The 26,703-nt window shown below is 38.9% G+C and overlaps 1 protein-coding gene across 5 annotated transcripts; it reads left to right on the forward strand.

Moving 5' to 3' along the window:
* Positions 1-24,540, forward strand: MEAF6 (MYST/Esa1 associated factor 6). Of its 5 annotated transcripts, XR_014023861.1 has the most exons (9): positions 1-156; positions 1,147-1,262; positions 5,060-5,147; positions 5,302-5,347; positions 18,397-18,589; positions 22,401-22,430; positions 22,536-22,593; positions 23,213-23,246; positions 23,735-24,540. XR_014023861.1 is itself a non-coding variant. In XM_081308644.1 (8 exons), exons 1-8 carry the CDS (start codon positions 67-69, stop codon positions 23,741-23,743), a joined length of 606 nt encoding a protein of 201 aa, XP_081164770.1. In that variant the 5' UTR covers positions 1-66; the 3' UTR covers positions 23,744-24,540. The 5 variants fall into 5 exon arrangements, 3 of the variants coding, with proteins under 3 accessions (XP_081164770.1, XP_081164771.1, XP_081164772.1); XR_014023862.1 differs by lacking the exon at positions 22,401-22,430; XM_081308644.1 differs by lacking the exon at positions 22,536-22,593.
* Positions 24,541-26,703: the final 2,163 nt, after the last annotated feature.

A 26,703-nucleotide genomic window follows, 5' to 3' on the forward strand; every position in this document is an offset into this window, starting at 1 on the left:
CGGCGGCGCGCAGAGACCGCCCCCAGCCTCGCGCCGCCGCCGCCGCCGCCGCCGCCTCAGCCCAACATGGCGATGCACAACAAGGCGGCGCCACCGCAGATCCCGGACACCCGGCGGGAGCTGGCAGAGCTCGTGAAGCGGAAGCAGGAGCTGGCGGTGAGCGGCTGGGGCCGGGACACCGGCCTGGGCCCCGCGCCCGCTGCCGCCCGCCGCGCAGGCCGTTGGTTACGCCAGGGCGAGCGCGGCGGGCTGGGGCCCGGAGCGCGCTGCGCGGCCCTCCGGCAGCTCTGCTGCCCGGGCTGCGGAGCCCGCGGGAAGCGGGCGGCGCGGGGCGGAGGCCGGGCGGGCTGCCGTGAGGGCGCCGGCTGGCCGTGCGTGAGGGCGGCCGCAGCCGCGGGCGCGGGCGTCGCCTCGGTGGGCATCGGGGTGGGAGGGAGGCGGCGGTGGGAGGGTCTCCCGGCGCCCGGTCTGGCCGCCGAGGGTGGGGAAAGCATGTCCATTTCGGTGCTGGGAGGAGGTGGCTGGGGATTTTGATGGACAGGGATGTGATGTGTTTGGGAACATCTGGAAGGTGACAGGCAAAGGGAGAGGACCCGGGCTAGGGAATTCGGATTGTGACGTGCACCCAGGGTCCCATGCAGCCTGCGGCTCGGTCCCCCCTGCCCCCAGCGCTTTGGCTTGCGCAATCGGGAGGCTCATCTCACCTGAAGCTGCCCTTCCAGGTTTCCATAGCAACTGCAGCCCGCGCAGAGGGGAGCCCGTGGATGCTGAAAAGCTTCTCACCCTTGGCTCTCCTGGTAGCAACACCTTTAGTGAGTGGGAGTGGAGACTGCCCACGTTCCGTCTCAGACCTGTTCTTGACACTCAGGTTTCCCTTTGGAGTATATGCAGAATTTTGCCTGTGTGTGCGTTTTTCTGAGGACAGGCTCTATATATTCCATTCTGTTCACCAAAGGGTTCATCATCCCCAGGAGGTCTGGACTGTCTTTGGCTTGGACTACCTGGCACTCCCCATATCATCCCTCTCTCCACAAAAATGTATCCGTGAGGGCGAGCTTGGCTTTACAAGGCTGATATCAGGATTTCATATTATCCTTAATAGACACATTAAAAAGACTTTCCATGACCTTGTTTTTCCATCTCTAGGAAACACTGGCAAACTTGGAGAGACAGATTTATGCTTTTGAAGGAAGCTACCTGGAAGACACTCAGATGTATGGCAATATTATTCGTGGCTGGGATCGGTATTTGACCAACCAAAAGTGAGTGTCAGAAGCCAGTAATGTTCCTGTTGTGCCCTAGTAATATTTGTTTGGAGGACAGTGTTCTTGGTAGCAACTTTGCAGAGAGGCAGTAGTAAAAATGATGGTATGAAAAGAGGTCTGGGTTTGAACTTGGCTTCTGGCTCACTTCTGCCACTGCCACCACCTCACTGAGTAACCTTGGACAGAGCCCACATCTGTAAATGGGGAAGTTGGCCCTATCAGCAGAGTTGTGTGAGGTTTAAATGAAATACAGCATATGCCAGTACCTTATACAACAGCACTCTATTGGTATTTTCCACATTTCCACCCTCAGTCTGCCATACTTGTATGCCAATTTTACCACTATTTACTTAATAATATTCTGTAAAAAATTTCTAAAGTTTTGGAAAATTTTCAAACCTAGAAAAATTGAAAGAATATGGTACATGAACATTTTTTATCCTTCACCTATACTCACAAATTGTTAACATGTTGCCACATTTGTGCTGTTATGTATTCTCTTCTCCTTCTGTGATATAAACACCTGCATATACTTAAGATTTTTTAAAATTTGAATAATATTTTATTATTTGAAATAATTATAGATTCATGGGAAGTTGCAAAAAATGGTATACAGAGGTCTCATGTACCCCTTCACTCAGTTTTCCCCAGTGGTTGCATTTCATGTAAATGTAGTATATTATTAAAACCAGGAATCAACATAGGTACAATGTGTATATATAGTTCTATGGCATATTATCACATGTGTAGATTCATATAACCATAGTCAAGGTACAGAGCTATTCAATCACCATGAAGCTCTCCCTCATGCTATTCCAGATATCATGAGACTTTGCACCTAATTATGTCAATGGTTACCTCCAGAGAACAAGAACATTTCTTCTACCATTGTATGGCTACGCAATGATCATACTTAGTATATTAACAATGCTAATGTATTATTAACATTATGTGTAATGTTAGTAGTATCATCTGTTATAGTCTTTCTTCATATTTCCTCAGTTGTCCTGAAAATGCTTTGCGTTAATCCAGCATCCAGTCAGTATTTCAGTATTAAGTCTCTGTAGTCTTAATATTTAGGAGTCCCTCTCTTTTTTTTTTTTTTTTTTCCAGCAGTGCTTTACTGCTGAGCCACATCCCTAGGCCTTTTTATTTTTTATTTTTATTTATTTATTTATTTATTTATTTATTTTTAAAGAGAGAGTGAGAGAGGAGAGAGAGTGAGAGAGAGAGAATTTTTAATATTTATTTTTTTTTTAGTTCTCGGCGGACACAACATCTTTGTTGGTATGTGGTGCTGAGGATCGAACCCAGGCCGCACGCATGCGAGGCGAGCACGCTACCGCTTGAGCCACATCCCCAGCCCTTATTTTTTGTTTTGAGACAGGTCTTACTAAGTTGCTGAGGCTGGCCTTGAACTTGTGATCCTCTTGCCCCCTCCCAAGTTGCTGGGATTATAGTTGAGCACCACTGCTTCTGGTGCTGTCACTCTTTTTGTAGTGGTAGTCATGACATTGTCCCATAGAATGTTCTAGTTCACACTTTTCTTATTGTGACCTCATGAGCAATCCTTTAAAGATTTTTGGCAAAAACAGTGTGATTTGTGTGCCTTTTATTATATGTCTATGATCAGGAGGCACATACTGCCAGATTGTCTAATTATTGGTGCTGCTGAGATTGGGCATATAATATCTCTGCTGTAAAAGTTCACCTCCCGTGGTGATTAGAAGGTTACTCTTTAAGATATTATGAATATATTGCTTCCCCCAAGTGTTTATTCAGTAGTTTTACTATATATTACTGATTTTACCAACATTGGTTTTTATACTGGAAGTTGTAAAATGATGATTTTCTAATTTTATTATTTCCTTTACATTTTTTGTTTCAAAATATATTTTTTAGTTGTCAATGGACCTTTATGTTATTTATTTAAAATGGTGCTGAGAATCGAACCCAGTGCCTCACACATGCTAGGCAAGTGCTCTTTACTGAGCTACAACCCCAGCTCTCCTTTACATTTATTGTTGGTATTCTGAAAGAAAAGTCTTAATTTTTTTTTATTCTGTTCCTTTTGTTCTCTCTCTTTTTTTCCTCTTGGTACTGGGGATTGAAATCAGGGGCACTTGACCCCTGAGCCACAACTCCAGCCCTGTTTTGTATTTTATTTAGAGACAGGGTCTCACTAAGGTGCTTAGTGCTGTGTGGTTGCCGGGGCTAACTTTGAATTAGCCATCCTCCTGTCTCAGCCTCCCAAGCTGTTGGGATTACAGGCATACATCACTGGCCCAGCTCTTTCTCCTCTCTCTTTTTTGATTAATAGAGTCATAAATTGAAACAAATTGGCCATATGTGGTACACGTCTTGCTGAGGCAAGAGGATCACAAGTTTGAGAGCCTGAGCAAATTCAAGAGACCCTGTCTCAAAATAAAAAATAAAAAGGTCTGGAATGTAGCTCAGTGGTAGAACACCCCTGGGTTACATCCCCAGTACTGCAAAACAAACCACAAAAAAAGCCAAAGTGAATCAGTGTTGAAATCTAGTATTGTCACTTTTCTCTCTTTTTTATAGAGGCTTATTTTTAGTGAAATATATACAAATAAGTACACAAGTCTTAAGTATACTGCTCATTGCTTTTTCATAATGTAAACATACTCTTTGTTATCCTTTTTGATGTTTTCTTTGTCCCAACTGTAGAGCCTTCTTGAAATGTTTCTTTGTCCTTTTGACATAACTCTGTTAGTCTCTGAGCACTTGTACTTTCTGGCCCAAAAGAGGTCCTAGACTGACCATGTCCTTTTCTTGCCCTAGCCATTTCTCTAAGGAAACTGTTCTTATAAATTAGAAAATTAAGTTTATTTAACAAAGATACTGCATATCACTAGCGTGTGCTGATTGTGTTCTTTTTCTTTTTTAATAGCATTACTGGTGATTGAGCCCAGGAGTATTCTGCCTTTGGGTTAGATCCCCAGCTCTTTTGAGGGTCTTACTAAGTTGCCCAGGCTGACTTTGAATTTACAATCCTGCCTCAGCCTTCTGGGTCGCTGAGATTACAGATTTGTGCCACCATGCCTGGGTTTGTGCTGAGGTGTTTTTCTTTCTTTCCTTTTTTTTTTTTTTTTTTTTGTGCTGGGTATTGAACCCAGGGTTGTTTAACCACTGAGCCACATCCCCAGCACCCCCCTCCCCCCGCCCTTTTTTTGGAATTTTTTTTTTTTGAGACAAGGCATTGTTAAGTTGCTGAGGTTGGTCTCAGACTTGTAATCCTCCTGACTCAGCCTCCCAAATTGCTGGGATTACAGGCATGTACCACAGTGCCTGGCTGTGCTAGTTATTTTTACTAATAAACATTCAAATAAATTCTTAATAAAGTAAAATGGGGAGAAGGGTTTGGGCTGGGCAGGCACCTGGTGCCCACCAACCACATATTGGCTGGGCATTAGTACACTATATTTTGATGATAGGCAAGACATGCCTTAAATGTGCTCCAGGCCTCTGAGCCCCTTAAAAGATAGATAGATAGATAGATAGATAGATAAAATGAAAATATTTGTGAAGCAACTAAAATAATCTCTCTTCCCATAGTGGGGCATATGCCATACATTGGGAAACATTGCTATCTCCTTAGGCATTCAACATAATAATTGTTTGGGCCAATCCAAAAGGATTGGAGGCATTCCTGTAAGGAACTTGATTAAAAAAAAAAAAAAGTCTTTTTATATTTGCCCTGGACATCCCCAACTTGAGCGATGGACTTAATTTGATGTTTATAATGAATTTCTTTTGTGTGCTTTTAGAAACTCCAATAGCAAAAATGATAGAAGAAACCGGAAGTTTAAGGAAGCTGAGCGGCTCTTCAGTAAATCCTCAGTTACGTCGGCAGCTGTAAGTGGTAGTGGTGGTGGCTTGGAGGGCGGTGTGTGTTTTCTATGGTATGTAGTTAAGGAAGGTGAGTTTTCTCTTTCCCTTCCTCTCTATATGGAAATGCTCTCCTGAGGTCTGTGGTCACTTTTCTAGTAACTGGTGGCTTTTCTTTTAGGCAGTAAGTGCATTGGCAGGAGTTCAGGACCAGCTCATTGAAAAGAGTAAGTTTATGTTTTCACTTTCCTTGTCGGTTTATTTTTAAGCTGCCACAATCCCTAAATTTAACTTGTATCCAACTGTGTATCTGCGATCTGCATCACTTAATGCTCTGCCTTTTCTATCTAGAAGTTGGGAAGCCTTTTGGGCATCTTTAATCATGCCTTTCTTTGGAGGAAGAAACTACTATGCCCTTCTTGCCTCTTCTGTCACATGAAGATTGGCTTTATTGCTCAGAGACACAAAGCTATGTCGTTGCTCCTGATAAGTCTTTTAAATTCTTAGAGATTTAAAAAAAATTTATTTTATATATATTTTTTAATATTTATTTTTTAGGGCTGGGGATGTGGCTCAAGTGGTAGCGCGCTCGCCTCGCATGCGTGCGGCCCGGGTTCGATCCTCAGCACCACATACAAACAAAGATGTTGTGTCTGCCGAAAACTAATAAATAAATATTAAAAATTCTCTCTCTCTCTCTCTCTCTCTCTCTCTCTCTCTCTCTCCCTCCCCCCCTGTCTCACTCTCTTTAAAAAAAAAAAAATTATTTTTTAGTTGTAGTTGGACACAATACCTTTATTTTACTTATTTATTTTTATGTGGTGCTGAGAATTGAACCCAGGGCCTTGCACATGCTAAGCAAGCACTCTACCACTGAGCCACAACCCCAGCCCAGGGATTTTTTTTTTTAATTAAAAAAACTTTTGTGGAAAGTTGCAAACATATAATGAAATCTTAGAGCTCAATAATTTAAAATAAATTCTAAGTAGTACCTATGTTCTTAAATATAAAATGGGGAATATGTACCATTTATTTTATTTAAAAATTCCACTATTTTCTGTATGTAAGCCAGATGGTCTAATTTTGTTCTAATTTCTAGTGATGAGACATAGATCTGTACATTTTACTTTGCTGAATCAGGCTCTCCGTAGCTGAATTGGGTATCCTCTGTGTGCATGGGATCACTTTGAAATATAACCTGTTTTTTGTATTTCACCTGTGTACTTCTTTCAGATGATATATCTTGTTGTAGGATCTAGTTCTCTAGTTTTCCTTGGGGCAGTGTTTTGTGGAAAAGGAATTTTGGTATTTGGGAATTATAACTACTCAGTGACTTCAGTTTCTCTTGTCTTATCTCATACACCTTTCCTGAACATTAATCCTGCCTTTCCTTTAGACATTTCCATTTGGATATTTAAACTCAAACATTTCATCTAAAACAGAACTGTTCTGTTTTCTTCTATTGTCTGCCTAATTTTTTTGTTATGATACTACTGTTCTCCCTCATTCAGAACTCTTTTACTCCTTTCTACCATCCTTATCAATTGTACCAAGTCTTTTTGATTTTTCCTTTACTATGACTCTCAGCTGAGTCTTATTATTTAATTTTTTCAATTAATACCAACCTCTCAAGTGTAGAGGAACTTTGTAGAGTACCAAGACTAGTTAAAGAATATGCTGGACCTCTCTTCTGAGTTGAGATGGAGTGATGTTGGACTTCTCAGTTTTCACAGGAGCCTGTAATTCTTCCCCTGCTTATGTGATAATTCAGTATGTGGCTCTGTACTTATTTTAGGATATCTATGCCCAGGCCCTTCTCAGGAAAAGACTCTTAAATTAAGTCACTCCTTTCAGAAACTTGACTGAAACAAAAACTTACGTATGAAAGATTTTCTAAAGTGTACGCAGGCCATTCATTCCCCTAAAATCTTTGTTCTGGATGGAGCCACCTGCCTGGGTTGCATCATAACTGCTTTTCTTTGTTTTTTCCCAAAAAGTTATTTTTTGCAAAATTATATACTTTGGTCCCTTAAAATGTTATTGTGTTGTTACAAGGACATTCCAGATGTTGTTTATTATCAAAACTGACTCCTGTAGGAATAGTTCTCCCTGGCTGGGCACAGTGGTGCACACCTGTAATCCCAACAGCTTGGGAGGCTGAGGCAGGAGAATTGCAAATTCAAAGCCATCCTCAGCAACTCAGCGAGATCCTGTTTCTAAATAAAATATAAAAAAAAGGGCTGGGGATGTGATTCCCTGGGTTCAATCCCTGGTACTAAAAAAAAAAAAAAAAAAAAAGGAATAGTTTTCCCTAAATACTTGTTTTTTCTTTTTTAACTGAAAAATCTTTTATTTTAATTTTTGTGGTGCTAGGATTGAACCCAGGGCTTGATATGTGCTAGGCAAGCACTCTGCCAGTGAACCACATCCTCAGACCTTTAAATCTTGTTTGATTGTTTCCATTTGTGTGGTCACTAAAATTCATAAAGCCAAATTTGTGGTCTACCCCTAGCCCAAGCAAGCAAGTAGGAATTTGTAACATGCATTTTGGGAATGAATCTCAGTGCTGTATCCAGCTTACTTTCCTCTTCTGTTTATCATTGCTTTACTTATTCATTTATTCTTATTTTATATTTATTCTGTTGGATAGCATTATATGATTCTTAGTAAGCTCCCTTGAGTTCCTTTTGGAGGAAGGCAGGTATACTGAATTAAATGAATAATGGAGTTCATTAATTCAAATGGTCAGAGCCCTTTTACATAACCCTCTTTATCCCCATATTGGGGATTGAACCCAGGGGTGCAAACTGAGCAATATCCCTAGCCCTTTCTGTGTTTTTTATTTTTGAGAGAAGGTCTTTCCAAGTTGTCCAGGCTGGTGTCAAGCTTCTTATCCTCCTCCCTCAGCCTCCCAACTAGCTGTAGTTACAGGTGTGAGCCACTGCTCCTAGCCCTTTATTTTTATTCTATGGCATTTTATTTCACCATTTTCACCATTACCACTTCCCACTGCTAGTTTTTAAATTTTTATTTTTATCTAGATTTTCTGCAGTTAACTACTGTTGTTTAAATGTAAATTTCTTATTTATCTGGATGGGTTTCTTTTATTTTTTAATTGGTCCATAGTAATTACACATTTATTGGGCACATTTCATAATATGTGTGATATTTCATTATGTTTACAATGGGTAACAATCAAACTTGAGTAATTAGCATATCCATCACCTCAAGCATTATCAAAATCCTTTTTTTTCTGGCTATTTTGAATAATACATTGTATAGTACATTAATATGAATACCTAATATTATTAGTGAACCATAGTTACTCTACTGTGCAGGAAAATATGAGAACTTATTCCTACTGTCCGTAGCTTTGTACATGTTGTCCAGCCTCTCCTCAGCCCCGCTCCCCACCCTATTCTGGTAACCAACTTTCTGTTTTCCAGTTCTATGAGATCAACTTTTGTGATACCCAAATGAATGAGGTCATGCCTGATTTGATTTTCCTCTGTGCCTGGCTTATTTCACTTAGCATAACATCCTCTAGGCTCATCTATGTTGCCACAAATTACAAAATTTCATTCTTTTTAATGGCCAAATAGTATTTCATTAGACTTTTTGAAACAGTGGTTTGGTATTTTTTATCATTTCTTGAAAATTTCTTCTGTTACCTCTTCAGAGATTGCATTTGCCCCAAGCCCTCTTTACTTTCCTCCTGATACCTGATTAAATGTATTTAAACCTTCTCGTTTTAGCCTTTATTTATTATTTTTTTACTATCCTTTCATTTTTGCCTCTGCTCTCTCATGAGTGCTTCTTTCCCTGACCTATCTACGAGTTCACTAGTTCCCTTTAACTGTTTGATCTGTTGTTAAACCTTCCCTTGATTTTAAGTCCTTTGTTTTTGCAATTTTAATTTCCATAAGTTCTACTTATTTTAAAAAAACATATTTAACTTTTTCATACCTTTCTCTACAGCTATTTTATTTTTGGTGCTAGGGATTGAACCCAGTGCATGTAAGGCAAGCATTCTACCAACTAAGCTATATCTCCAACTCTTTCTACAGTTATTTTTAAACTTGTCTTTACTCTGTGAAAATTGTCAGAATCACAGTGGAGTCACTTGTATCAAGCCCTGTCAACAACAGAAAAATAAAGCCAAGAGGTTATGAACGAGGGGATCTCATGTACATATGTTTGAAAACAAAAACTATCACAAAAGACTTCGAGAACCACAACCTTGCAGGATGGCCACCACAACCTTACACAGAAAATACTTCTGCAAGGACATCTGTCCAGGAACTGTCTGTCCAACCTTAGACTGACGCCACCCTTGCTATTGATCCTTGTAACCAAGAATAGTTGATCCAGAACCCTCCTCATTTTGCCTTTAAAATCTCCCCCTTGCCATATCCTCTTTCCAGTCAACCTAGGCATTAAATTTAATTAATTAATTAATTAATTTAGACAGTCCTAGGAATTAAACTCAGGTCCTCAAGCATGCTGGGCCAGCACATAACCACTGAGCTGCATTCCTAGCTCTTTCTAGATCTCTTTGAGTATGCTCATATGACACATCCATGTCACACATCTTCCCATTGCAGGCTCTTTTGTCCTGAATAAATTTATTAATCTTTGGAGAATCTTTTTCTGTTTGTTATTTAGGATGACAACCTCTTTAAGTATATTAAGCATTGTCACTTTGTACTCTGTTTAATTTAAATCTCTGAAGTCTTTATGAATCTGTTTGTGTCTGGGCCTAGTGGTGTACACCTATAATCCTAGCCATTTGGAAGGTTTAGGATTCAGAGATTGAGTCCAGTCTGGGCAATTTAGCAAAACTCCTCCAAAAAAACAGGAGCTTCTTTCTGTAATCTGTTGTTTCTGTTGGTTATTGTTTGTGAAGTCTACTTTCCTTGAGTACTAGGTAATCTTTGTGTCTGCTCATTTTAGTTAAAAATACAGTGTTTTTGGTATATGTCAGAATCCCATTCCAAGACAGACTTAGTATACTAATATCCATGGATATTCAAGTTCCTTATTTTAAATGATAGGGTATTTATATATAACTTCCACATATCCTTCTGAATGCTTTATTTATTATTTTGTGGTATTGGGAATTGAATCTAGTTCCTTTCTTATATACTTTGTTTTTTTATTTTTATATTTTACAGAACTGGGAATTGAATCCCAGGGGTGTTCTACTGCTGAGCTCTATATCCAGCTCTTTTAATTTTTTTTAACATTTTTTTTTTTTTTAATAATAGATGGACACAATACCTGTATGTGGTGCTGAGGTTCGAATTCAGTGCCTCACACGTGCTAGCCAAGCACTGTACCAACTGAACTACAACCCCATCCCTATTTTTTTTATTTTTTAGACAAGGTCTTACTTAGTTGCTGAGGCTGGCCTTAAGTTTGTGATCCTCCTGTCTTAGCCTCCTGAATAGCTGGAATATCATATATATAGCCTGGTTTCTTATATACTTTAAATTGTCTCTAGATTACTTATGATACCTAATGCGATATAAGTGCTGCAAAAATTGTTTTTGTATTGTATTGTTTAAGGAATAATGACAAGGAAAATAGGTCTTTGTGTGTTTAATACAGATGCAGGTTTTTTCTGAATATTTTCTTTTTGTGGGGGCATGCTGAGGATTGAACCCAGGGGCATTTAACCACTGAGCCACTTAACCAGTCTTTTTTTTTTTTTTTTTTTTGGTATTTTATTTAGAGACAGGGTCTTACTGAATTGCTTAGGCTTTCACTAAATTATTGAGGCTGGCTTGTGATCCTTCTGCTTCAGGCTCCCAAGCTGCCGGGAATTCAGGCGTGTACCACCATGCCTGGCTGTTCTGAATATTTTCTGTCTGCAGTTGGTTGATTCCTCAGAAGTGGGACCCAGGAATGTGGACTACATTAGTGAAAAAAAAAAAAATTTTTTTTTTTTTTTTTAAGAGAGAGAGAGAGAGAAAGAGAGAGAATTTTAATATTTATTTTTTTTAGTTTTCGGCGGACAACATCTTTGTTTGTATGTGGTGCTGAGGATCGAACCCGGGCCGCACGCATGCCAGGCGAGCACGCTACCGCTTGAGCCACATCCCCAGCCCATAGTGAAAAAATTTGAGGGCTAGGAAAGGTACTGTCTTCCAGAGAGAAGACTTGTGTTTGCTTCTGGTTGGTGCTTGGGCCTCTTTAAGCCAGGTTTAGTGCTTGAGGGTCCCTGGAAGATCCAGATAATTCAAACCAAGCTTTAATTCCATGAGAGGAATTGTCTACTTTCTCTTTTATTCCTCCCCCTTTTTTTTTTGTACCAGAGATTGAACCAGAGGTGCTTTACCACTGAGCCACATCTCTAGCCCTTTTTTAGTTTTTTATTTTTGAGACAGGATCTCACTAAGTTGCTAGGGCCTCACTAAGTTGCTGAGGCTGGCCTTAAACCTGCAATCCTCCTGTCTCAGCCTCCGGAGCCACTGGAATTATAGGTATGCACCACCAGGCCCATTTTACTTCTTTTGTTTTATGTAGAATCCCTCCAGTGCTTCAGAATTTCTGAGAAACAAGTCTGGTGAGATGAGTTTTGTGTTTTTAATGCCTTTGCTTTTTGATAGGAATGAAATAAACATTCTTTTAGAATTTTGCCTTGCATATTCTTTTTTTAAAATATATATTTTTTTAGTTGTAAGTGGACACAATATTTTATTTTATTTATTTATATGTGGTGCTGAGGATCGAACCCAGGGCCTCACCCATGCTAGGCGAGCACTCTACCACTGAACCGAAACCCCAGCCCCTTGCCTTACATGTTCTTAGATGTCCTGATTTTGGAGTTTTGCACTTTGAGAATTTTATTTTAAACCATTTTGAAAAACTTCCTCAAAAATGCGATACTTGGGCTGGGGCTGTAGCTTGGTGGCAGAGTGCTTGCCTGCCATGTGTGAGGCACTAGGTTCCATCCTTAGCACCACATAAAGACAAATAAATAAAATAATTTTTTTAAATGCAATACTTGAGGGCCTGGGGTTGTAGCTTAGTGGTAGAGCGCTTGCTTAGTGCAAGGAGGCCCTGGGTTCGATCCTCAACACCACATAATTAAAAAAAAAAAAAATGTAATACTTGACGGGTTTTGTGGTGCAAGCCTGGAATCCCAGTGACTTGGGAGGATGAGACATTAGAATCTCAAGTTCGAGGCCAGCCTCAGCAACTTAAATGACATCCTGTCTCAAAATAAAAATAAATAAAAAGGGCTGGGGATGTAGCTCAGTGGTATAGCACCCTTGGATTAAATCCCTAGTACTATCCCCCAAAATGCAATGCTTTCTACTATCTTTGGTTTCGTATGTATCCAGGCTAGAAAGAAAGTGTATTTGCATCATCCCTAAAGAGGACTTTTTGCAAATTTATGAAGCATTCTAAAAAGAATAAAGCAGAAGAAAAGGAAAATAGGCAGATTTGTATCTGGTTTCCTTTGAAAGATCAACAATCTCTACTGTTTGTTTTACTGAGCTTCTCTGAAACAGATCTCTCTTCAGCATTTATTTACATCATTCAAGTAGGTAAGTATGATTCTGGATAGTTTTCCTTCTCCTCTAGCCTTTTCATGCTGATTAGAAGTTACACCTTTAATAGCCATTCCTTTCTTTTAGTAGCTAGACTTTCTCATTTGTAGATTTATTTATTTATTTCGGATAGATGCCTTTATTTTATTTTTTTATGTGGTGCTAAGGATTGAACCCAGTGCCTCATACATGTTAGGCAAGCACTCTGCCACTGAACTATAGCCCCAGCCCTCATTTATAGATTCATTAATCAAAATCTGATCTTTGCTCAAAGAACAAGTTGCTTTTTAAAAAAACGTTTTGAATTTTTTCAATTGTTGTTGGACAACAATATATTTTATTTATTTATGTATTTATTTTTGTGTGGTGCTGAGGATCGAACCCAAGGCCTCACACGGGCTAGGTGACCGTTCTACCTTTGAGCCACAACCCCAGCCCCACTTTTTTTTATTTTTTATTTTTAATATCATGTTCATGTCTTGCACAGTGACAGCATCATTCAGTGGAATGATTGACTTTCTGCTGCACTTGGAGGTATTGTGACCTGCTCCTGTTATGAGCATGCTTCTTGTGTTTCTATGAACTAAAGAAAAATGTTTTTCTTATTTTGTGGTCTTACTTTGTATTTTAATAGCACTTAGTCTTCCCATCCCTCTTATAAACCACTACCAGCCTAGTAATCCTACAATACAGGTCTGTACAAAGAGCTGAATATTGATCATTTTATGTCATTCAGAAATTCCTGGTAGCTTTCCCTTGTTCTGTCACAGTTGTTTCACTACATATAGTCTTCACTCTATTTAGAGTTTGACTTGCACGTTTGTAGATCTCAAAGGTATCGAGATTTGAGCACTTACTAGGTTCCAGACTCTGAGCAGTTTCTTTTGTTTGTTTATTTATTTTTTAGTTGTAGTTTCACACAATACCTTAATTTTACTTATTTATTTTTATGTGGAGTTGAGATTCCAACCCAGGGCCTTGCATGGGATACCTCTGAGCCACAACCCCAGCCCCTCTGAGCAGGTTCTTTACTTGCATTACCTTCTTTAATTCTTAGAGCTGCTTCCTGAGGATAGGTGTAGATTGCAAACTCCATGGAAGCAGGGACTGTTGCCGAAGGACTGTGTCCAGCTAGTTCCTCGCCCATGAGAGAGATTCAAGTGTTTGCACATGAGAGGAAGAATTCCTATTTTGCTGTTGGGGGAACAGGCTCAAAAGGTTAAGCAAAAAGTCATTTCTCTTCTCTGTCACCTTATACTGTCTTCCTAGATGAAGTCTGACAAATATGACTTATTAACCTGTCTTTCCATTTTACCTTCCATTTCTCAGGCTCTCTATTTAATTCATTTGTCCCTTGTGTTTTCTTACCTATGTACCTTATCTTGTGCTTTTTTTGTACTTTTTTTTTTTTTTGCTTTTCATTTTTCAAATTCTAGGTGGTTTTTTTTTTTTTAATATTTATCCAGGCCCTCAGTTATAACTAAGCTATATCCCCAACCTCAAAGTCCATTTTAAATTCTATTCCCTCAGTGAAACTTTTTCTGAACAATATATACTTTTCTCTGCTGTGGTATTTCATGTCCATATGAGTCCTTTGAGGTGTCTGTTATTGCCTCAGGTGTTATCTTTTCAGAGACAGGACACAAGTGAATTCTCCATCATAGGACTTTGGTAGGATTGAAACTGTTTCCTAAGTGTACTTATAGAATGTGAGTGACACATTCATTTACTTAGTAGTGCCACAGCAGCTTGCCCCAAATGAGAAAACAGTTGGGTTTTCCTGTCGGTGTCTTTAATAGAATTGCAGCATGGACAGAATTTGCTGTGTCTAACTTGCCTTTCTTGCCTTTCTCTTATATTTCAGTTATTCCTTTTCTCTTCCTGTATCCAGCCCACTTACTTACCCAGTCCTGTGTCCCTTCTGCCATCCTGTCTCTGATGCAAAGCTTTGTGGCCTCATGCCCTGTCAGCCTTCTTCTCATCAACCAGTGCTTTCACAGAGTTGTATTTTCAGAAATGATTTTTTTTTTTTTTTGTCTATGGGAAAGGAGGGCTGTCTTGACCATCCTTCAGGTTTTATATTTCATTAGTTTGGTTTTTTTTTTTTTTTTTTTTAATGTGGTGCTGAGGATTGAACACAGGGCCTTATGCATGCTAGACAAGCACTCTACCAATTGAGCTATACCCCCAGCCCTCATTAGATTTTTTTTTTTTTTTAAAGAGAGAGTGAGAGAGGAGGGAGAGAGAGAGAATTTTCAATATTTATTTTTTAGTTCTCGGCGGACACAACATCTTTGTTGGTATGTGGTGCTGAGGATCGAACCCGGGCCGCACGCATGCCAGGCGAGCGCGCTACCGCTTGAGCCACATCCCCAGCCCCTCATTAGATTTTTTTAAAACTACAAAAGTAACCCCTTCTTATTGTGGTAAGTAATTTAGTCATGTAAAAAAGTTACTCCTACTTCCATCCTAACTTTGTGAGGTAACTGACATTAACAGGTTGGTATTAGCCTAACACATCTTTCTGAATGACTTATTGGTCATTTATATATCTTTAGAGAAATATCTATTCAAATTCTTTGCTAAGTTATTTTAATTTAATTTTTTAATACTTTGCCCAGGCTGGTCTTGAACTTGTGGGCTCCAGTTATCCTACCTCAGTCTTCTGAGTAGCTGGAACTGGGGGCCCAACTTTTCCACTGTGCCAGGCTCCTTTGATAATTTAAATTTCACTTTGTATATCTTTTTTTTTTTTTTTTTTTTTTGTACTGGGGATTGAACCCAGGGCCACTTTACCACAGACCTATATCCCCAGTTCTCTTTATTTTTTATTTTGAGACAGGGTCTTGCTAAATTGCTTAGGGCCTTATTAAATTGCTAAGTCTGGCCTTGAACTTGCAATTTGTGATCCTTCAGTCCTAGCCTCCCAAGTTACTAGAATTACAGGCATGGGCCGGAGTGCCCAGCCCTGCTTCATTCTTTTGCATGTAAATATTTGGTTGTCCAGCATTGTTTATTGAAAAACTTTTCATTGAATTGCTTGCCTTATTGCTCTTTTCAAAAATTAATTGACATTAAAGGTACAGTTTTATATCTGGATTCTGAATTCTGTTCCCTTGATATATGTGTTTATGCTTCTGCCACTATCACACACTATTGATTACTGTAGCTTTGGTAGTAAGTTTTTAGAATCTTTTGGTAATATTTACTTATTTAGGTATTTACGTGGTGCTGGGGATTGAACCCAGGGCCTCAAATGATAGGCAAGTGCTTTACCAATGAGCTACCACTCCAGCCCTCTTTTGGTAATTTTTTCTCCCCAGTACTGAGGATTGAACCCAGGTCTGTTCCACTTCTGAACTACATCCCAATCCCCCCTGCCTTTTAATTTTTAATTTTGAGCAAGGGTCTCAGTAAGTTGGTGATGCTGGCCTCAAACTTGGGCTCTTCCTGACTCAATGTTCTGAGTAGTTGGAATTACAGACAGGTGCCACATACCTAGCCTTTTGCAATAATTTTTTGTGTGAAATCAGTTTTGAATTTTAGAAGGGTGGGATACTTTTTCTGGTTTCATAGCTCTAGAGCTCCCTCTTCTGTTGCGTTTATGAAATGTGTTCAAAATAGTGCATGATTTCTGAGATCTGGCTGTTTCTTCTGATATTTTGGGAATTTTTTTTCCCTCTACTTCTGGTGTGCTTTCCATACAATCAAAAAAAAATTTTTTTTGAGGGGGGGATACTGGGGATAGAACTTAGGAATATTCTCCCTCTGAGCTACATCCCCAGTCCTTTTTTATATTGAAATAGGGTCTTGCAAAGTTGCTGAGGCTGGCCTTGAACTTGCAGTCCTCCTGCCTCAGCTTCCTGAGCAGTTGGAATTATAGGGTATGCATCACTGTGCCTGGTCCTTTTGACAGTTTTTAGCAAGAGATAATGCATTTATTTATGGTCCATTGATGGTTGAGTAAAGTGAAAATCTTTCCCCCATCCTTATCCATTAAGTTTCAAGAAACACCTTCCTGGGGCTGGGGATCCTCAGCACCACATACAAATAAAATAAAGATGTTGTGTCCACTGAAAACTAAAAAAATAAATAATAAAAAAATTTAAAAAAAAAAGAATCATTTCCCATTCTTTAAAAAAAAAAAAAGAAAGAAAAAAGAAACACCTTCCTTCTGGGCGTGCTGGCATACACCGGTAATCCCAGTGGCTTGGGAAGGTGAGGTAGGAGGATTGCAAGTTCAAATCCAGTCTCAGCATCTTAGTGAGGCCTTAAACAACTCAGAGACCCTGTCTCTAAATAAAATATAAAAAAATTAAAAAGGGCTGGGGATAGGGCTAAGTGGTTAAGTGCCCTGGGTTCAATCCCTGATACTAAAAAAAAAAAAAGGAAGAAAGAAAAAATTTTTTTCAGGATAAACTAGTATATATTTAAAGGGAAAGAAACTAGTGTGTTTTTTTCCAAAATATGTTTAATTTAATTTATTTTTAAAAAATTTCCTTGGGCTGAGGATGGAATTCAGGGCTAGTAGTCAAGAGCGCTACCATTTAGCAACATCCTTAGCCCTTAAATCACCTTCTCCCCATACTGGGGATTGAACTCATGGGCACTCTATCACAGAGCTACACCCCCATCTTTATTTGTTTGTTTGTTTGTTTATTTATTGAAAGGATCTCACTAAGTTGCTGAGGCTGTTTTTATTGACTGAAAGGATCTCACTAAGTTGCTGAGGCTGGCCTCAAATTTGTGATCCTCTTGCCTCAGCTTCCTGAGTTGCTGGGATTATAGGCATGTGCCATTGCACCTTGCTAATTATACTCTTAAGAATAAATGCATACTTAAAATGTTCTTGAGCTTGGTTCTGTTTAATTAGTATAACAAGTGAACTTTTTTAGGGGATAGGAAAGGTAGCAGAATACAACAATTACTAATAGGGCATTATGTAAAATTGTGGATGTGTAACCGACGTGATTCTGCAATCTGCATTTGGGGTAAAATTGGGGGTTCATAACCCACTTCAATCTAATGTATGAAATATGATATGTCAAGAGCTTTGTAATGTTGTGAACAACCAATAAAAAAAAAAGAAAAAAAAACCAAGTGAACTTTTAAAATAGGGCTCGTATGTCAGGTGAAGAGTACTGTTACTGCTTTTTCAAAACATTCTTGGATTGGGAATGTAGCTGAGTTTTAGAGCACTTGCCTAGCATGTGGGAGGCCCTGGGTTTGATCTCAAATACCACCATACATAAATAAATAAATACTTACGACTTATTGAGGTAATTTAGGGAATGGACTCTTCTCCCTTTTTGGTATGTTTTTCGGGGCAGGGGCCAACTTTTCTTGATAGATTTTCTGTATGATTTGGGTAAAGAATCAGGGCCAGCTGTGGGCAATTTTGTCAAGATCATCCCTTGTCTCCTGGAGACCTGTCTAATATTTTCAGTCACACTTTTTGTATAATTATTAACCCCATTATTGTATTCTATGTTTAAATAAACTTTATGCGGGGAGGTTATCCTGGTTGTATGTTCCCAACTCCCAGCTGTCCTTAGACCTCTTGCCCCTGGTTACACTGTTTCAGATTACATGTTTTTTAGGAACTCTAGTAACTTTGTATCTTCTCTGTCATTTAGCATGTATGCTCAAAAAACTCTTTCCAGATAATGGACCAGTTGTCTGAGGTTTTGGGGGGATTTGTGTTTTATTTCTTCCAGGGGAGCCAGGAAGTGGGACAGAAAGTGATACTTCTCCAGACTTCCACAATCAGGAAAATGAGCCCAGCCAGGAGGACCCTGAGGATCTGGATGGATCTGTGCAGGGAGTGAAACCTCAGAAGGCTGCTTCTTCTACTTCCTCAGGGAGTCATCACAGCAGCCATAAAAAACGGAAGAATAAAAACCGGCACAGGTCAGTGACAGGGACCCCATTCCCAGACCTTCCGTGTACTTTCCTAGAGTAAAACACTATAGGATTGTTTCAGAGCCTTCTACTGTGGATGGGCAAGAATTCCTTTGGGCCAAATGAAATGGGCTAGTGTTCTCTCTGAGGGAGGACTTGGTGGGTATCAGAGTAACCCTGAATGATTCGGGTCAAAAGTCAGGGCCAGCTGTGAGCAATTTTGCCAAGATGGACTCCAGGGCATCTATGTATGTAGTTTGAAACATGACACTAGGAAGTTTTGCAAAGCTGCAAAGTTAGAGGCTTTTCATTCTGATTCCTGCTTTACGAGAACCGATGTGACTCGTCTTTTTTCTATTCTAATTACAAGTTTTTTTGATTGCTTATGGTTTTTCTGTTTTGGTATTTCTCTGCAATATGCTAACTTCAGATATTGGAAAACAATATAAAGCCTATAAAATATGACAGTGCCTTCCTAGAGAACATTTGTCCACCATGTTTTTTTGCAGTACATAATGAGTTAGGCCTGACATCAGTGGACAGAGAGGTCAGGTGTCTTCCAGAGAGGATTTTTAGCTTTCACTCTCTCTGGGGTTTGTATGACAATGCTGGGGCCTGTTAACTCAGATAATTGGAATTTACACAGCTTCATTAAGAGAGGGTAATAAATAGTTTCTACAGTGAGGAATCTTGTCCTGGCCTCATACCTTCTGAGAGGCATGGAAACTGGATTTGCATTGACTGGCTTTGTCCTACTGTCCTTGGAGGCCTGCATGCAGAAAAGGTGAAAGGGGCATGCAAGGGTTGGGTGGGGTTCTTTGTCCTCCAATTGGCTTCGATATTGTGTTATTTTAGAAACCTGTAGGATATTCCTTCATGTACCCACAGTATTAAAACTGTTGGCTTTATGGATATGGATGGGGATATGTAGAATTTATTCTCACTGGTTTGAACCTCTTTGGCATTAGCTGATTCTTTAATTCACTTAAGAATGTTTTTTGTTGTTGATGGTAATGGTGAAATAGTATTTCCTGCAAATAGTGACAAAGGACTGCTGCTTAACATTTTTCTGCAAACCAGAAGTCACCATGCCAGCCTCAAAACTGTAGTAGGAAATAGCAAAATTTGCTTTCGCTTTTTTTGGGGGGCTATGGATTATTTGACCACCATGATGGTATTGGTGCTGGCTTCTAAACAGCAGATACTTATACTCTTAAAAAATTCATTAATTTATTTTTTGTTGTTGGGATCAAACACAGGACCTCATGCTTGCTAGGCAAGCACTGTTACACTCCCCTAGCCCGTTAAAGAAATATTTTTAAAATTGTCAAGATAATTAAATATTATGCTTTATGTTGCTCTTATTTAATTTACTCCAGTGGGTTTTTTTTTTTTTTTTTTAATGTGTGTGTGTATATGTGGTACTAAGGTCCAGTGTCATTTTAAAGTAATTCTTTTCCTATTTCAGAGTCTAGAGTAGGGACAATATTCTTGAAAAAAAAGTCTGTGACTTTTTCCATTACTGATAAGTTTACTCTCTAGACAGCTATTTATTTCAGGTAATACTTCATTTTCATTAATGACCCGACCATTAGTGACTGAAGATTGACAAAAGGGAATTGGAGAGGCATGAAACTTAATTAACTTTCTTCTTGAAGTTTTCTAGTAAATTTCCATAGGATCTATATTTCTTGCTTATTCTTTCCTCGGCTGGCCTAGGAACTAATTCCTCCCAGAAAAACACTAGCATTTATAAAGATTTTTGTGTTAGTTATTGCTCTCATCAATGATGTCTCCAGTTCAGAGAGCAGGGTCCTAATTTTTATTGCTTTCCCTGTCTTTCCTTTCTCCTTAAGGGCTTATCTGCCTGAATGAAGGGGGGGACCTGATTTGCTTTCTTTCTTGGGAAACCAGGTTCAGGACACCTTAGTAGCATCTTAGGGGCCAGTTAAGATGTTTGGGTTCCTGCCATCTTTAGTGAGGAATTGTATCTGGCCCAAATCCCTTGCCCCTGGAGGATGGCTTAGTGGTGCTGACCACTCAGGGTGAAGATGGAGTAGGTCCTCTAGGCATATTGGTAGGTCAGTACCGGGTACATAGTTGTTTCTCCTCCAAGGTGCTGATAGTAGACTATTTTAAGAAATGTTTGAGTATACTATATGCGAGGCACTGTCTAGTGGTGAATTAAGATGGTACTTTAGCAGAAGGAAATAACTTGAATTTGCCCTCTTCTGGAATATGAAAATATATCAGTTTTTCAACATTCATAAATGATCAAATGAATGCTTACATTTGTATGTTATCTGAACAATAATTAAGTCCTAGTGTCTTTAAAGAAAAAATTGAAAGAATAACTCACAGCTGTTAGAGTTTTACTACTATAGCAAGCCCAAGTTTAACCAAGATTAACCAAGTACACTCTTTTTTATATATTTATTTCCAGTGCTAGGGATTGAACATGTTAAGCAACATACTCTACCAATGAGCTGCACCCTGTTTTTTAATTGTCTTTTTTTTTGGCGGTGGGTACTGGGGATTGAACTCAGGAGCACTCAACCACTGAGCCACATCCCCAGCTCTGTTTTGTATTTTATTTAGAGACAGGGTCTCACTGAGTTGCTTTAATACCTCGCTAAATTGCTGAGGCTGGCTTTGAACTCGCGATCCTCCTGCTTCTGGCTCCTGAGGCTCTGGGATTACAGCCTTGCGCCACTGCACCTGGCTTGTCTTATTTTTATATTGTCTATTTTAGTGATGAACAAAATTAAAGTCAGGCTGAAAGTAAAATATTTTTTAATTCCTGGTTTGTACACTGTATGCTTTCCCAAATGTCATAAATGAAACTATTGAATAAGGGATATGGCAGTTAAACTTCCAATTTCACTCTTGTAAACATGGTCTAGGAGGAAAGCTCTTTGCATATTGTTTTTCCCCTTTTCTACAGTGTGAAAGGCACTGGAGTCAGCTGTGGAGCTGGTGTCATGCTCCAAGTTGATGTTTGCTTTGGGGCTCTGCCCGGACCATCATCTGTTATAGCAGTGATGGCACACAATGGCCTCCTCTCTACTGCTCCCTTCCAGATCCTTGAGGCTGGGGTGCTTATGGATGCCAACTTTCCTTTGTTTTAAAAAGGGTTCTGAAAAAAGGGGGGAGGGTTCTGCAGACTTTGGTGTTAAATGTCACCTTGATATAAACAATTAATTGTCATCACCATCTTATGGGGCCGAATAGTGTTTTACTCTTCAGTTTCTGGAACAAGACTCAACCCTACAGCATGTTCATTCAACCCCTGACTTCTAGGATGAATGCTGTAGCAATGGAGCACCAGCTTCCTGGACACATTTAGAACATAAAACTTGAGTACAAGTTGCAAAATGTTTTCCTTTTTTTAAAGTTTAAAATGTTTTTGTCATCTTACTTTAGCGAAAGCCTATTATGCTGAGTTTTATAAGCACCTTTCATTATATGACTAAACCTTTCTTTCTCTGTTTCTTCTAATGCCCTAATTATATTTTATGATACAAATATTTTGAAAGTTCTAACTCTGAATCTGGTAGCTAATAAAAAGGCTCCAGGTGTCTGTAGTTTTCTAATGATATAACTTTTTCTTTCATAGTCTATTCTTTGGCTGTGGAATCTGTTGAGGGAAGGGATTCTTCTGACCATAGAATCTTTGGTGCTTTCATGTTTAAAACTTATGGCTTAAGATCTTAAAGCTGGTTTTGTTTCTATAAATCTTGCTAGGGTGGCTAATCGACTAATTTATTCAATTAGTGTATTAATTTCTATTGCTTTCTTCCTTTCAAATGCTGCCCCTCAGCCCGTCTGGCATGTTTGATTATGACTTTGAGTAAGTTTGATTTGAATTAGTATTTGTGCTGTGTTTTTTAGTGTGTAGACACCAGTATGCCTTTTTGAGACCTTTCTAACCCATAGTTTATCTGTTTAATTGTAGGTATGTATATTAGGTTAGGCTGGGAAGTTTTTTTTAAAAACAGAAAAACGTGATGGAGGTAACATTTTATTTAATAACTTAAGCAAAATTAAGTAAACTTCACTTTTATGCATTTTAATTTCTTTTTAAATAGATAACCTTTAATTCATATTTAAATTGATTTTCTGGCTTTGCTTCATAAGGAGATTAATAGTTAAAGATTTTGATATTTTGCTTTGGAAAGATTTAAAAATTGAAATTCATGTAATTTCTTTTGTGTTTCATGTCCAGAAATACAAACTCCTAGTCTCTCTTCTATTCTTAATCACCACATGTCTCAGTAATTTTCAGTGATATAGTTATAAAGCTAACATATTAACATAGAGCATGCCTTCTTAATCCAATCTCTTTAACATGTAACTTTGGAATATTTTTAAAAGATTAAATGACTTTTGCAACTGCTGTATATTTCTTTTTAAATTATCCAAGTTTACCTTATGGCAAAAGTATCTGCTCATATTTTTTAATACTTGCTTAATATCTGGGTAAACAACTAAATATGACATAGTCTAATGAAGAATGTGGATTTTACTTAACCAAATAGCCTTTGTTATAGCTTATGCCCTATGCAATAGCTAATTGTTGGACCCTTTTTCTGTAAATTAAAATGCAAATATCTTTTATCTTTCCTATCACAGAATTGATCTGAAGTTAAACAAAAAACCACGAGCTGTAAGTATCAGCCAGACTACTTCAGAAAGGCTGGAAATTTTGTAGATGATTAGGAAAATGTATCATCTTCAGAGTCTGAGTGTCTCTAATCTGGGTCACACTCTAATTTTAAAGTCTGGGATGTCCATTTGTATATACTGCAACTTTTAGATAATATTTGCTTTATTTTGGAGAAAGAGCAGTTGCGCATATTTTTACTGAAGAAAAATTCCCTCTGATTAAATAACAAGTTGTTGATACTAACTCCTTTTTTTGGGGAGGGCTGGTGAGTTTAGGTCTAGGAAGAGCAGAGTTGATGTTTCAGTTGATTTTCCTTATAGACTCAGAAGACAGGCCATTTTCCGTTGTGAAATGTTCTACATTACATTTGAGATATCTTGGAGTATAGAACAATCCCCTAGTACAGTTGTTTGTGAGATTTTTTTTTTCTCTAGATTGAAATGAGTGTTTTGTTGAGTAAGTTGAGATTTTTCTTTCTTTCTCTTTAGGACTATTAGAAGACTCATTAGTGCAGAAGCCTCCAGGCTGTAGAGCTCTGCTTCCCTTCTCCGACCTCATACAGATAAAGATAAACATCCCTCACCTGAGTGCGTGGCCATCCACCCCTGCTCTCCCAGACCCAGTGCCTGTGACTCTGAGTAGTTTGTTCTAAATGTTGTGACAAACAAGTCATTTCTGTAAGACATCGGATCATTTGCTTTGTGTCATTTTTAGTAACAGAGCTGCAGGAAGACCAAGACATGGTTATAATCGCAGCAAGTTGTTAACTGTGCATTTCTCCCTTCTTAGAATGAACATTTTTCCCCAAACTGGCTGCTGCCAGCCACATCCATGATCCCTGTTGAGAAATATTCTCTGGTTTTCTTTTATGCTAAGTAGAACACAAGTCACAATGATGTAGGCTGTAAATATCTGGCATTCTCTTACTTTGTTGTGTTTTATTTTCTGTTGTTATTTTACCATCTCATTTTCTTTGGGGACTTTTTGTAATGCCTTTGTACAGCTCATACCTTCCTGCCAACATATCTGGTAATCTATTTCATGCAGTTGCCAATATTCCAACTGAAAATAATGTGGCTTACCATAGTAAAATGGGAAACTTGGCTCTTTGTTTTCTTGCAGGAGGAAGGTAAAGAGTGTTTATTTAAAAATTACCTATCTTAAATCTTTGAGTTGAAAGCAGTTTCATGTTCAAGGAACAGGAAAAGCGGAAAAACACAAGTTAAAATCAGTTCTTTTAAAATAGATATTTTTATTCTTTTGTATAAATAAAATTTCACAGGCTTTGACTTCTCATGCTTTACTTTTAAACCTGAGATTGTTTTTTTACTTATTTATTCATATCATGCCTTATTGGAAATTTCTTTTTTCCCATCTTTTTGTTAGTAATCACCTGATTAAATATTGCTATAAAAATCACCAAGGCAATGGAAAGTCTCAAAATTCCACCAGAAGCTGATAATGTAAGGTTCTTGAGCGGAGTGAAAGGTAGCATCAGCAGAGCCAGCACTGCCCCAGGGACATTGTCCTTGCAGGGGTCAGTAGGCAGAGGAACTTGCTGATGATTGTGCTTGATTCAGTGCAGTGGTCACATACTTTGGCAGCAGATTGTAATCACCTAGGAACCCTAAAAATGCTGATGTCTGGGCCCTGCTCCCAGAGACCCTAGGGTCCATACAGCCTGCTTACTAGGATTTCTTTTCGAAGGGTCCTGGTGATGCTGATAAGAAGCCATGTGGAGAGCCACTGCCTTAGGAAACTGAATACTTTGATTAAGTGCTATGCTGTGAATCATTCTAAGATTTGGGCCTTGCCTTTCTGTGACTCTATTTAGTCATAGTCCTTTATGTATGTCCATCTCTTTGTAAGAAGAAATATGTTCATTGTGATCTCAGTGGAGCTGAATATGGATGGCATCTGTTATCAGAACAAAGCTGCCTTGTCAGGTGTGCAAAACCTTTCACTTTTGTTCTCAAATAAACTTTTTTTTTTTTTCCTCTGTGATGATTTAGACATCTTTGGCTATGTCTTTGGCAGCAGAACTCCAATGTTGCAATGTTTTAAGGAAATAGTTTCTTAGATTGTTCCTTTAAAACAAAAACCTTGAAGTATTCTGTGTCCTTCTTTGTCAGTTCATCTCCTTTTCCAAGAAGGAAGAGTGGGATTTCCTGCACTTTCCTTACCTCTAAGGAAAGTGCTGAGCTGACTTTAAAATATCTCTGACACTCAGAGTTTGGCATTTGCTAGAGATGCAGTAGTATTGTTGTTTAAAAGGTATGTTATTTATTTTGTTTTATTTATTTTTACAATGCTTGGGGTAGAACCAGGGCCTCAAGCACATTTTACTGCTGAGCTACACTCCCAGCCCTTCTAAAGATATTGTTTAAAAGATATCTATGCCAGGTATGGTGATACACACCTATAATCCCAGTAACTCATGAGGCTAAGACATGAGGATCACAAGTTCAAGGCTAGCCTCAGGAATTTAGGGAGGATCTGAACAACTTAGGGAAACCCTATTTCAAATTTTTTAAAAATTAAAAGGACTTGGGGATATAGCTCAGTGCTAAAGTGCCCCTGGATTCAATCCCCAGTACCAATAAAAAATAAAAGTGTATCTATGTGATTACACCTGTGTGTATATAAAAATCATGATTATGGGCAGGCTACTGGCTTTATAGCTATATAAAGTTTAACCACTGATTAGCAGACCTTTCAGTTTTCCTGTAAGTTGGCCAGGGATACTGGTCTGAGAGATTACTTAGTTTCCCTACATGGGGATATTTTAGAAAAAAAGCACCAAGGGGTGCACCATTGTGCTTATAATACTTAACTTTGGTTATTAGTTAGATTGCTTGTGAGTGAATGTGCCAACCTAAAGAGACATTAATGTCAGTGGATGGATAACATTGGTAGCATGTGCAAGGCTCTAGGTTCAGCACTGAAGAAAAAAGCAAGTCCATCCACTGGGTGGCTTGTGTTCTCCCACTTTAGCCCTGCTGCAGCCTCTTAACTGGACCTTCTCTGAGGACCACTGAGAAGATGCTTCCTCCCAGGCCTGCCCTCACTGGCTCAGTTTTTAAAAACAATATTTTTAGTTGTATAAGGATACAATCCCTTTATTTTTATGCGGCACTGGGGTTGAACTCAGTGCCTTACACGTGCTAGGCAAGTGCTCCCAGCCCTCAGTTGGGTTTTGAGTAGTGCTTTGCTACACATTATAGGTTATTGAACAAATTGGTTTAAAGAACTAGAGCTGATTGAGGAAGCTGTGTCCTGGAATATATCCTTCCTTCTTCCCTTTTTTCCTATTCCAGAGGGACTAAAGTGGGAATGGGAAGACTGAGGGGGCCGTACATGTTTGTTTCTGCCATCTGGGTACACTTTCTGTACTTTACATTTCTCTTAAACGTGGGAATAGGTTTTCCTTTGCTCCTCTTAGTAGATATGACATTAG

Source organism: Spermophilus citellus, assembly GCF_964194105.1.
Source record: "Spermophilus citellus genome assembly, chromosome: 9".
NCBI classification, from domain to species: Eukaryota; Metazoa; Chordata; class Mammalia; order Rodentia; family Sciuridae; genus Spermophilus; species Spermophilus citellus.